The 11,940-nt window shown below is 35.8% G+C and overlaps 1 protein-coding gene across 1 annotated transcript; it reads left to right on the top strand.

The window, feature by feature from the left end:
- Window positions 1-1,733: 1,733 nt before the first annotated feature.
- Window positions 1,734-10,817, top strand: LOC105348178 (uncharacterized). Its single transcript, XM_011457503.4, has 4 exons — window positions 1,734-2,315; window positions 2,670-2,790; window positions 9,281-9,429; window positions 9,719-10,817. Exons 1-4 carry the CDS (start codon window positions 1,830-1,832, stop codon window positions 9,827-9,829), a joined length of 867 nt encoding a protein of 288 aa, XP_011455805.2. The 5' UTR covers window positions 1,734-1,829; the 3' UTR covers window positions 9,830-10,817.
- Window positions 10,818-11,940: the final 1,123 nt, after the last annotated feature.

An 11,940-nucleotide genomic window follows, 5' to 3' on the forward strand; every position in this document is an offset into this window, starting at 1 on the left:
GAACATTATAACCATGCATTCAGTTTTTTCTTCACTTGTGTGAGAGTAGAGTAGAAGATTTTTGAAAATTCGCCTGTGGCGCCCCAGGAGTGGTAGAGCCATGAATTTCACAATTTAGATTTCTCTTACCATAGAGATGCATTACACCAAAAAAGGTAACAACTGCCATGTAGTTTTCAAAAAGAAGTTAAACGTAAAATTGTTAATGCACGACGACGGACGAAGACCAATTGAAATAGGTCACCCGAGTGACTCAGGTGACCTAAAAGGCTATCGACAGTCTTTTGATAAAAACTGTGTGTTCCTTTCTCTTCGGACAGGTGGTGGGGAGTAACTGCTGCAAGGCCTTCCCTTTATTTTATGAACATAGCAATCCCCTGGGCGTGCACATGGTGAAGCCGCAAGTTCTTATAATTAATCCTATCTTATCAATTATAAAGAAGCAGACTGATTGTTTGGTATCAAATGTATTCGTATTTGGAAGTGATTCCATTGCATCTGTAACAATACATTCTAAATAGGATTATATAAATAATCAGGACAGTGATGCTTTAGTGATTTACCTGGACCGGGACTTGTTTTCTACGTGCACAGAGAATGCATTTTTTTGGCACCAGTACTATATGTATGATGTCATAACAGTGTAACGGAGTGATGGAAATACGAACGAAAGATAAAACGTAACATTAATTTTAATTACTTATATTATCTCTTCAAGTTCAATATACTTAGTTTGAGTGACTTCTTTTAGATTTTCCAGCGCCTAACTGCCGTAGGACATAAAAAATTCTTCGCGGCTTAATGCTATTATACCTTCATAAAAGATAGTTGATATTGGATTGCGCTAATCTAATTTGATGCAATGAATGGACAAGGCTCATACAAATTGATTAGATTTGAAAAGGTCGATTGATGAAAATCAGTATGTTGAGATTTTATGGGTTTTTTTTTTAAAGTTCCATCAATAATTGCATTTGCACAGTGTTGGCAAAATAATTCAAATCGGTTTTCAACTAGACAAATTTTACAAATCACATATATTCAGCCTGGACACATGACTATTGTATTCAGTAGTATGTTATTACATCACTTACTTAGTGATGGTACACTTGCTAAGAGCATCAAGAACATAAGATCGTCAGCCCATTCAAAAATCCGTTCAAATTAGTATTTTTATGCAAAAGAAAACCAGGAAAAGATTTAAAACTTAAGTGTCTCATGTCGGAGTTGTTTGACATTGCTAAGTCAAGAGAACGGTGGAAACTACATGCTGAATCTTAATAGTAGGCGGGGGGGGGGGGGGGGGTGGGGGGATAAAAATCTAAAAAGTATTATTAAAACGTAACATTGATATGCATGACACATTCCTTAAATGATATGTATCGTTGTAAGAAACGATGAACATGTATATAGCAAGAATATAGTGATAAGTCTGCTTTATATAGTTTATGTATGGAAGTAATTAGCTTTAAAAAAAATATTCACACCGCCTTATTAATCCAGATCGCCATGCTATATCAAATGTTTGTTTCGTATTTTTACTTTTTATTTTAATATATTATAATGTTAACAAGTAAAGACATTCATCTGCCGATTTAAAAAAAACAAAACAAAACGTAGAAGAACATTTTTAACATCAGCTTGAAATTCTGTCAAGTGCAAGCCTCTTCAAAATACTTACTAGTTATAAGTGCGAGTACTTGGCAAAACTATCACCTAATACTTTTTCCTTGTTCCTACTTGTCATTTTCTGTTAAAGCAAACTGGTGCTGTGGTTCTGGACCGGACTTGTTACGTTCATAATTTATATATTGTAAAAAATAATAATAATGAGCAGGCACGGGGAATATGACTTTCCTGCCCCGCCACCCATGTCGGGGGAATTCGAGTGTATTCCCTTGCACGATCAGACGATGCCAGTAACAGAACAACCAGAGAGGATATTCATTGGTCAACCGGATAGAACACCAAGGATACAAGAAACATCCCAGAAAGGACAGAATTATGGCGGTCATGAGGGCCCTATGTCACCATCATACCGCTCCGATTTTATGCCCCCGCAATATAGACAGGAAGATAACAGGTTGATGAGGGACAACTCAATCGCCCGGGGAACAGGCCAGTCTCAAACGATGCCTAGACCTGTCCAACAGCAACCCATTTCCCATACAGAGCCGAGCAGACCAATGCAAAAATATTCCCGCCCATCGTCGCTTTCAGCTGAACCAAACATGCAGAGACAAACTGCAAAACAGGACCAGTACCGGCCCCCGCCCGTTGCCCAGAAACCTGGTCAGCGACCGGTGTTTAATTACGTAAGTATAGATTTTGTGTCGAAGAATTTTTTGCGGTGGAGGAAAGGCGAATTTTGTCAGTTTTGTTTTCTCTGATGTAATTTTAGGAGTGAGAAGGGCCGTTCCATGCACTTCTCATTTTTTATTAAAAGATGAGAATATGTGCTATTTTTTTTATAAAAATTATAACATAATAAAAGATCATTGAAATGAAAACAGTTTAGAATGTAACTGTTTATATAAAGTCGAAACATTTTCATGAGAGAATGCGATAGAATTCTACTAAGAAACAGTTCTACATGTGTTATTCAGAGTTTTATGAAGCCAAATTGTACTTCATGTATATTGTAAGTTAACATTCCTATTCTCTCGTAGCTCGGACAATCCAACCCCGTAGCAACAGGCATACAGAGGCAGTTATACCCGCAATTCATCAAACCTTCACCGCGGAACTGGAGCTCAGGACTATGTTCTTGTTGTTCCGACATTAAATCATGTAAGATTTCAACATCCTCAAATTTATATTTTCTTTCATGTTTAAGTAAAAAAAAAATATGTTGCATGTATAATTGTTTTCTTCAACCATTCTTCGATTGAATTAAAGCTGACATTAATTCATAAATATGTATTTTTACCCTAATTATCTCCCACTTCTGCCATATAAGTTGTCGAGTTCTATTGTTACGCTCATCGCTACACTTCCCTATACGTTTAAGGTGGAGAGCAATATTCATGCTTTAAAAACTTCAGTGACATCAACACTGTAATAAGTATACGTATATTTTAACTATTCAGTCAGTAAGGGTTAGATATATAAAGAACCAACTACCTTTACAGTTGGATAATCAAATATATGACAGTGCCTGAAACAATAGATAACAATTGGCAAAATGCTGAAACGTATTTTCAATCGCAAAAGTATCATGACACTATAAGAACCTTGTAATCACTACACATATCCGATATGACTTCTGTCATTAAAATGGCATTAATATTTCAACAGAAATGTCTTCTTTTTAGTAGATTTTGAATCAAACGCATTACTCTTATTAATCACTTCAAGATTTTCTCTTTAAACCTCTAACTTCATCACTCGCTTCTTGTTGCTGGATATTACTTTTGTTGTTAATCCCTACCCGAACATCACGATGTAATTCGTCATTTGACGGTTTGACCCTTGCACTTAAATATAAAGCATTGATTTTTCCGTTCTTTTGCCTGTTTGACAGCAAAAAATGAAAACTTAAAATCACATCATTTTTTCACTTAATAAACAATTTCATTTTTCACATACACATGTGATTTTAAATTTCAGAACATGGAACTAGAAAAGTGAAATCAAAATTAAAAATTAAAAATACCTAAAATATTTCTTGAACACTGAAACAACACATAGGTTTGGTGTCTCCAGGTTGTGATATGCATTCGTCTGTTTTCTTTTCAGTCTCATATGATGAATTCAACCAGAATTATATTTCGAAACATCCTCTGTATATTCCAGGAATTCCTGCCCAGAATCTTTTTCTTTGCCCAGTTTTAATTGCGAATTTTTTCTATACCGCAGATTATAATGTTCGGCCCCTATCCGCACAGCAAAATTAAGTCCAAGCAAGAACAATAAAGTGTCTCTCAGTTTGTCTTGTGTATTGGTCCGAAGTATATCATCTTCATCAGCCCCTGATATAATAGGCGACTGTCCTCTCTCATCTCAAGCAAAATCTTTTATTTATTTTATCCAACATTTTTCTCATCCCTTCAGTTCAGTTATCATCCACCAGGGTCACACATCTTCCATTCTCAAGGAGGTAATGTTGTATTGCTACAGTAACTAGAATTTCATAAAGGGTGTTGCCCCGGTATTCCTCGCCATTTTCTTTGCAAAACTCAGTTACGAAGGTACCCAAAGAGTAATTGAGAGTTTAATAGTCGATTGTCAGCAAATTCCCTTGAGTTTTTCGAATGTCATTCCAGTTTTCATAATTTTCCTGCCTATTTCCCATCCACAAGTTGAATAGATTAACACCCTATCTAGATTTTGACTCTGTTTTTCTTGCAAATTTTGATTTAGAGATGCCTTAACGTTCAACTCCTGAAATAGGTTCTGCGATTGGTTTTACCAACATCAGGAATGTTGTCAGACTGGAACTCAATAAGAATCCTATCTGATTTCTTTACTAAATCATCGTCTGATATATCACTAAAAATGTCTAATGTTATTTAAGACACTATCTAATTATCGTCCCCCGAACTCTGAACCTTTCTAAATTTACTTTAAGTTTAAAAATGTCTTCTCAGTAGGACGGAAAGGTCTGGTCAGGCTTGTGTTCTGACACTGTTGGATAATGATTAGGCTACATATATCTAGATGCTATCGACAATGTACTACAGCAGTTGGATAAATGAATCGGTCAATGCTTCTTTGAGGTCTAATGGGGGAATTTTTTTAAAGTTATATAAAAAGCTCGATAGTGTTGAATATGTAAGAGAAAAATGGATCTTTTTCTCTAAACTACTCAACACTATTGAGTTATTTATCCATAAATTCACCACATTCAGGTACTTATCCACCGAAACACGTAACATTGGAGGGTAAGATTTGTAGAAAATTATTTTAGAACAAAAATATAATGACTTTTACTGCACTGGTAAGGAATATCAAATGAAAAACGAAACAAAACGGACTGAAATTCAGGCACACAAATCAAAACCCTCGATCATTTTAGAACATTTCTCCTTTGTCGTACTATTATAACATCGCCCATGCGCAAACCTTGCACTGTACGTAGTAGACCGTGCAGTGACAGCATAGAAAACGGAGTGTTTTTGTAGAAATTATCAACACGTTGTAACTTTCTTGGATTAACTATCACTTACTTACTGTGTTGGATGAAGATCGGTTGGGTGTCTACAAGAAGATGCAAATGTTATGCACTGTGTATGAACGACATGCATGTTCGATGCGCACGCGAAGTAAGACCAGCTTGGAAATTATTTCAAAGAATAAAACATCTGTTCTGTTTTAATGGTTTTAGTTTCCATTACATTGTATAATTTTTAGCTCACCTGAGCTGAAAGCTCAAGTGAGCTATTCTGATCACATTTTGTCTGTCGTCTGTCTGTGCGTCTGTCCGTAAACTTTTCACATTTTCAACATCTTCTCAAGAACTACTGGGCCAATTTCAACCAAACTTGGCACAAATCATCCTTAGCTTCTCAAGAACCAGAAAGCCAGGAAAGCTGAAACTTGTGTGGAAGCATCCTCAGGTAGTGTAGATTCAAAGTTGTGAAAATCATGACCCCCAGGGGTAGGGCGGGGCCACAATGGGGGGTCGAAGTTTTACATAGGAATATATAGAGTAAATCTTAAAAATCTTCTTCTGAGAAACTAATCAGCCAGGAAAACTGAAACTTGTGTGGAAGCATCCTCAGGTAATATAGATTCAAAGTTGTGAAAATCATGACCCCCAGGGGTAGGGCGGGGCACAATGGGGGGTCGAAGTTTTACATAGGAATATATAGAGTAAATCTTTAAAAATCTTCTTCTCAGAAACTAATCAGCCAGGAAAGCTGAAACTTATGTGAAAGCATCCTCAGGTAGTGTAGATTCAAAGTTGTGAAAATCATGACCCCCAGGGGTAGGGCGGGGCCACAATGGGGTGGTCGAAGTTTTACATAGGAATATATAGAGTAAATCTTTAAAAATCTTCTTTTCAGAAACTAATCAGCCAGGAAAGCTGAAACTTATGTGGAAGCATCCTCAGGTAGTGAAGATTCAAAGTTGTGAAAATTATGACCCCCGGGGGTAGGGCGGGGCCACAATGGGGGTCAATGTTTTACATAGGAATATATAGAGTAAATCTTTAAAAATCTTCTTCTCAGAAACTAATCAGCCAGGAAAGCTGAAACTTATGTGGAAGCATCCTCAGGTAGTGTAGATTCAAAGTTGTGATAATCATGACCCCCGGGGGTAGGGTGGGGCCACAATGGGGTGGTCGAAGTTTTACATAGGAATATATAGAGTAAATCTTTAAAAATCTTCTTCTCAGAAACTAATCAGCCAGGAAAACTGAAACTTGTGTGGAAGCATCCTCAGGTAGTGTAGATTCAAAGTTATGAAAATCATGACCCCCCAGGGGTAGGGTGGGGCCACAATGGGGGGTCGAAGTTTTACCTAGGAATTTATATATAGAGTGAATCTTTAAAATCTACTTCTCAGAAACTAATCAGCCAGGAAAGCTGAAACTTGTGTTGAAGTATCCTCAGGTAGTGTAGATTCAAAGTTGTGAAAACATGATCCCTGGGGGTAGGGTGAGGCCACATTTGGGGGGGGGGGGGTGTTAAAGTTTTACAAAGGAATATATAGAGTAAATCTTTTAAAATCTTCTTCTCAGAAACTAATCAGCCAGGAAAACTGAAACTTGTGTGGAAGCATCCTCAGGTAGTGTAGATTCAAAGTTGTGAAAATCATGACCCCCGGGGGTAGGGTGGGGCCACAATGGGGTGGTCGAAGTTTTACATAGGAATATATAGAGTAAATCTTTAAAAATCTTCTTCTCAAAAACTAATCAGCCAGGAAAACTGAAACTTGTGTGGAAGCATCCTCAGGTAGTGTAGATTCAAAGTTGTGAAAATCATGACCCCCGGGGGTAGGGTGGGGCCACAATGGGGTGGTCGAAGTTTTACATAGGAATATATAGAGTAAATCTTTAAAAATCTTCTTCTCAGAAACTAATCAGCCAGGAAAGCTGAAACTTATGTGGAAGCATCCTCAGGTAGTGTAGATTCAAAGTTGTGAAAATCATGACCCCCGGGGGTAGGGTGGGGCCACAATGGGGTGGTCGAAGTTTTACATAGGAATATATAGAGTAAATCTTTAAAAATCTTCTTCTCAGAAACTAATCAGCCAGGAAAGCTGAAACTTATGTGGAAGCATCCTCAGGTAGTGCAGATTCAAAGTTGTGAAAATCATGATCCCTGGGGGTAGGGTGGGGCACGATGGAGGGTCGAAGTTTTTCATAGGAATATATAGAGTAAATCTTTAAAAATCTTCTTCTCAGAAACTAATCAGCCAGGAAAGCTGAAACTTGTGTTGAAGTATCCTCAGGTAGTGTAGATTCAAAGTTGTGAAAACATGATCCCTGGGGGTAGGGTGAGGCCACATTTGGGGGGGGGGTGTTAAAGTTTTACAAAGGAATATATAGAGTAAATCTTTTAAAATCTTCTTCCCAGAAACTAATTAGCCAGGAAAGCTGAAACTTGTGTGGAAGTATCCTCAGGTAGTGTAGATTCAAAGTTGTGAAAATCATGACCCCTGGGGGTAGGGTGGGGCCACAATGGGGCGGTCGAAGTTTTACATAGGAATATATAGAGTAAATCTTTAAAATTCTTCTTCTGAGAAACTAATCAACCAGGAAAGCTAAAAATTGTGTTGAAGTATCCTCAGGTTGTGTAGATTCAAAGTTGTGAAAACATGATCCCTGGGGTAGGGTGAGGCCACATTGGGGTGGGGGGGGTGGTAAAGTTTTACAAAGGAATATATAGAGTAAATCTTTTAAAATCATCTTCTCAGAAACTTATCAGCCAGATGATTCTTTATAATTGTTTAGACTTTGGCTCCAGGACAATTCCTCGGCCTCACAAGAAGGTTCAGAGTTTGATGTAGCTTAATATCCCATATATAAACAATTGTAAAGGATCTTTTTGAGGACTGCAATACTCAACATGTGATATGACTATAAAATCATCCTGTTAGAAAAGGGGCTAATGATTATAAACATAAGAATATCCTGGGGGGAAAAATGGATTTTAAATTTACAGGATCTGCATGTATTATTGTACATTGTCCAGATTGTTTGTATTCTGACTTCATTAAGCTGATTTTATCATACCCATTGTTCCTCAGGTGAGCGATGTGGCCCATGGGCCTCTTGTTACAAAGATATTTCTACAATGTGTAGTTCTATCATTTATGAGTACGTGCAACCTGAATGCCTCGATCGATCGGAAAGCAACCGAACGTAACTTTCTCAGCCGGTATATATACCTTAGTGGCAGTTGGGGAGCTATCGAAACTAATATAAAGACAAAATGCTTTTATAAATTCATGTTGCTTTAAAGTGGCTCATTACACATTGAAATGCTTTCTCAAATCATCAGAAAATCGTTTGTTATTTTAGAATAATGCATAAGAAGTATATCAGTTAAATAGGTGAAAGATATGCAAATTTGGATATAAAATTATGATTTTTAAATTTAAATTCAATGAATATAAACAAAAGGCCTAGCTAGGCGAATTCGAACTTTGTGATCTGCATTTTACAAGCCCGATACCTTAACCACTGAGCAATGACGATATTCAACCAAATCGATTGATACAAACAAAACATTAAAGTCGCGATGTTGTAACATAGATTCTTAAAAAGTCTTGATGTAGTGAATTACCTTAAAGGGACTTGGACAAGATTTGACTTAAAATTTTCAAATTTTATTTTTCCATTTTCAATGTTTATAATGATAAATATGGAAGTTTATAATGCTATGTCAAAATCTGAAAGTCAAATATCAAGTTATAAGCAAGATACAGAGTTCATGATTCTTTGTTTTGTAAACAAAGCTCGAATATTGTCATTTATACATATGTGTTGTATTGGTGTAAGTTTTAATCAAATGTATCTTTCTTTTGTTGATAATAGTATTTATGAAGATATTGAATTAGTTTAAATTGTTTTTAAATGTCATTTTGTCTAAGAAATGGTAACTCTTTACATTACATTTTTTGTAAACAACTGTAAGACTCGAGCTTTGTTTACATAACAATCAATTCGTACCTCTGTATCTCGATTGTAACTTGACTTAAACATTCAATATTTTGATCAATCAATTAAAATGCACAGTTAACACAAAAAATGAAAATCAAATTTTTGATCTCAAATCGTGTCCAAGTCCCTTTAACATAAATTGTGATACTATATTTACTTTGACAATAGGTTGTGGAGTGTTTTGGTGTGGTTGTTTCTTTTATCCGTGCTTTTTATCGAAGAAGCTAGGAGAGCACACTTGTCTGCCATGTATAATGAGTAGCACTTGTTCTTTGATATCTTTACGTACCAAACTGCGCACACAAGCCCGTATAGATGTGAGTAAAATTTTAGTTTTACATTTAAGATAACAATAAATTGCATTCTGTGGGACTAATGATTTATAAAACAAAAATACATTTAAAATATAACTAAGGTTTGGCCTAATTATTAAGGCAAATGTGTTTTTTTGGATAGGTCGTCTTTGTTGATAAAGAAATATTGAAATACATGTACATCTAATATAGAGTTCGTTTTTCTTAAAATCTTCAAAAGTTGAATGTAAAAGTGACTTTACTAAGGCTTTTATTCGCTGTCATAAGTATAACGCAACTATTTTGTTTTCAGGGAACAGTCTGTTCCGACTGCTGTACTGTCGTCTTCTGTCAATGTTGTGCCATGTGTCAAATGTCACGTGAACATGATTTCGCCACCAAGCACCGTATAGTGCAGAACTAGCTACAGAAAAAAACAAGATCACTGTTTTCGTCTATTGAACCGAATTTTCCACAAACATAATTTGGAACCCGTAGTTAATATGTAATTTACAAAACTTTTAAGCATTGCTAGAGCGCGTTATTCAATTTGCATGCACACACCGTTTCAGTTATGAGACCACATCTTTCAAAACATAATGATTCAATGCTTATATTTACGTATTTCTAACATTTATTCTCTTTCCGAAAACATGATTTATTTTTAAAATGTCTGCCTTATTCAACGAGTAATGTGCAATTAACGGAAGAGCCATTGGAATAGCCGAATCATGCTGACAAAAAAAGTGCACAGAGATTTTAAAACTTATAAGAGAATTTTATGTTTCATTCTGTAATTTGATGAATTTACTTTTGGAATACTATGAAATTAATCAATTGAATTCATTTTACTGTTAAAATATGTTTACATCAAGAAATATTTATCAGCGTAATATAATATCAGGTCGTGATCTGGCTTGAATTCGCGAGGAGAGTCGGTCATGTTCTTCAAAAAATAAAAAGGAAGACTGTATTCATACGCACCAGATTTGGTGATTGGGTCTTCTGTGTTATGCGTAAATATCACTCAAATAAATCAATGCAATTTGATAGGGGGAAAGAAATTAAATGTAAATATTGCCCTATACACACAAACACGATTTTGATATTTTTCTTCAAAAGCTAAACAAACTTGACACTCAGAAAGCAAACACATTTCCAGAGTAACTCCGTGTCATGGACGAATAAAGGCTATAAATAATGTATTGTCTATCCAGTAAATTTTATGATGTTAAAGTTTTGCATTTTTTTTTTGTGATCACTTTAATGTCCCGCCCAAAATATACAACACGCAAAAACTACATCCGGTAATATTGGCGCAAAAGAAAATCGATATACTGTATACAATGTTCATGTTCATCCTCCAAAAAATATATGTATGTCAGTGAAATAAATATTCAGTTATAAAAACACACGTAGTTGTTTGTTAACACTAAACATTTGCTGTTTTAAAATTGTGGCACAGGCATGCGATGGCGATGAATAAATAAAGCTTGTTGAATTTTTACTTCACACACCCCTGACAGGAAGTACAATGTGTATTGAACAGGGCGCAAAACGTGTATTTGCTAGGTAATTCGATGTTAGAAAAATCATTTTAACTAAAACTTCGACATTAAGATTTCGGATGTGTGAAATTTCAATAACATTTTATCAGTGGTTCTAATAGTTATATAAACTATTGAAGAATTTTATTTAAATTTGCTTTTAATGCATTTAAATTATCATTTATTAAAAGAAGGAAAATGCCAGGACATTTTATATTATTGACAACAGTTGTCTTTCTTTCCTCAAAACAATATTCTGTAACCGTGAACTTTCGGTTATGTCTTTGGTAGTGTCTATCATGCCAGGGCTTAATGGACCCTTTTTATTAGCTCACCTGAGCTTTTCTGATCACAATTATTTGTCCGTTGTCTGTCGTTGTCGTCGTCGTTAACTTTTCACATTTTCATCTTCTTCTCAAGAACCACTGGGCAGATTTCAACCAAATTTGGCACAAAGCACCACTAGGTGAAGGGGATTCAAGTTTGTTCAAATGAAGGGCCACGCCCTCTTTAAAGGGGAGATAATTGAGAATTATTGAAAATTTGTTGGTATTTTTCAAAAATCTTCTTCTCAAAAACTATTTGGCTTGAAAAGCTAAAACTTGGTGTGGAGGCATCATCAGGTAGTGTAGATTCAAGTTTGTTCAAATCATGGTCCCCGGGGGTAGGGAGGGGCCACAAGAAGGGGATCAAGTTTTACATAGGAATATGTAGAGAAAATCTTTAAAAATCTTCTTCTCAAAAACTATTGGGCCAGAAAAGATCAAATTAAAATGGAAGCATCCACAGGTAGTGTAGATTCAAATTTGTTCAAATCATGGTCCCCGGGGGTAGGGTGGGGCCACAATTGGGGGATCAAGTTTTACATAGGAATATATAAAGAACATCTTTAAAAATCTTCTTCTCAAAAACTATTTGGCCAGAAAAGCTCAAATTAAAATGGGAGCATCCACAGGTAGTGTAGATTCAAGTTTGTTCAAATCATAGT

The sequence above is a fragment of the Magallana gigas genome, chromosome 3 (genome assembly GCF_963853765.1).
Source record: "Magallana gigas chromosome 3, xbMagGiga1.1, whole genome shotgun sequence".
NCBI classification, from domain to species: Eukaryota; Metazoa; Mollusca; class Bivalvia; order Ostreida; family Ostreidae; genus Magallana; species Magallana gigas.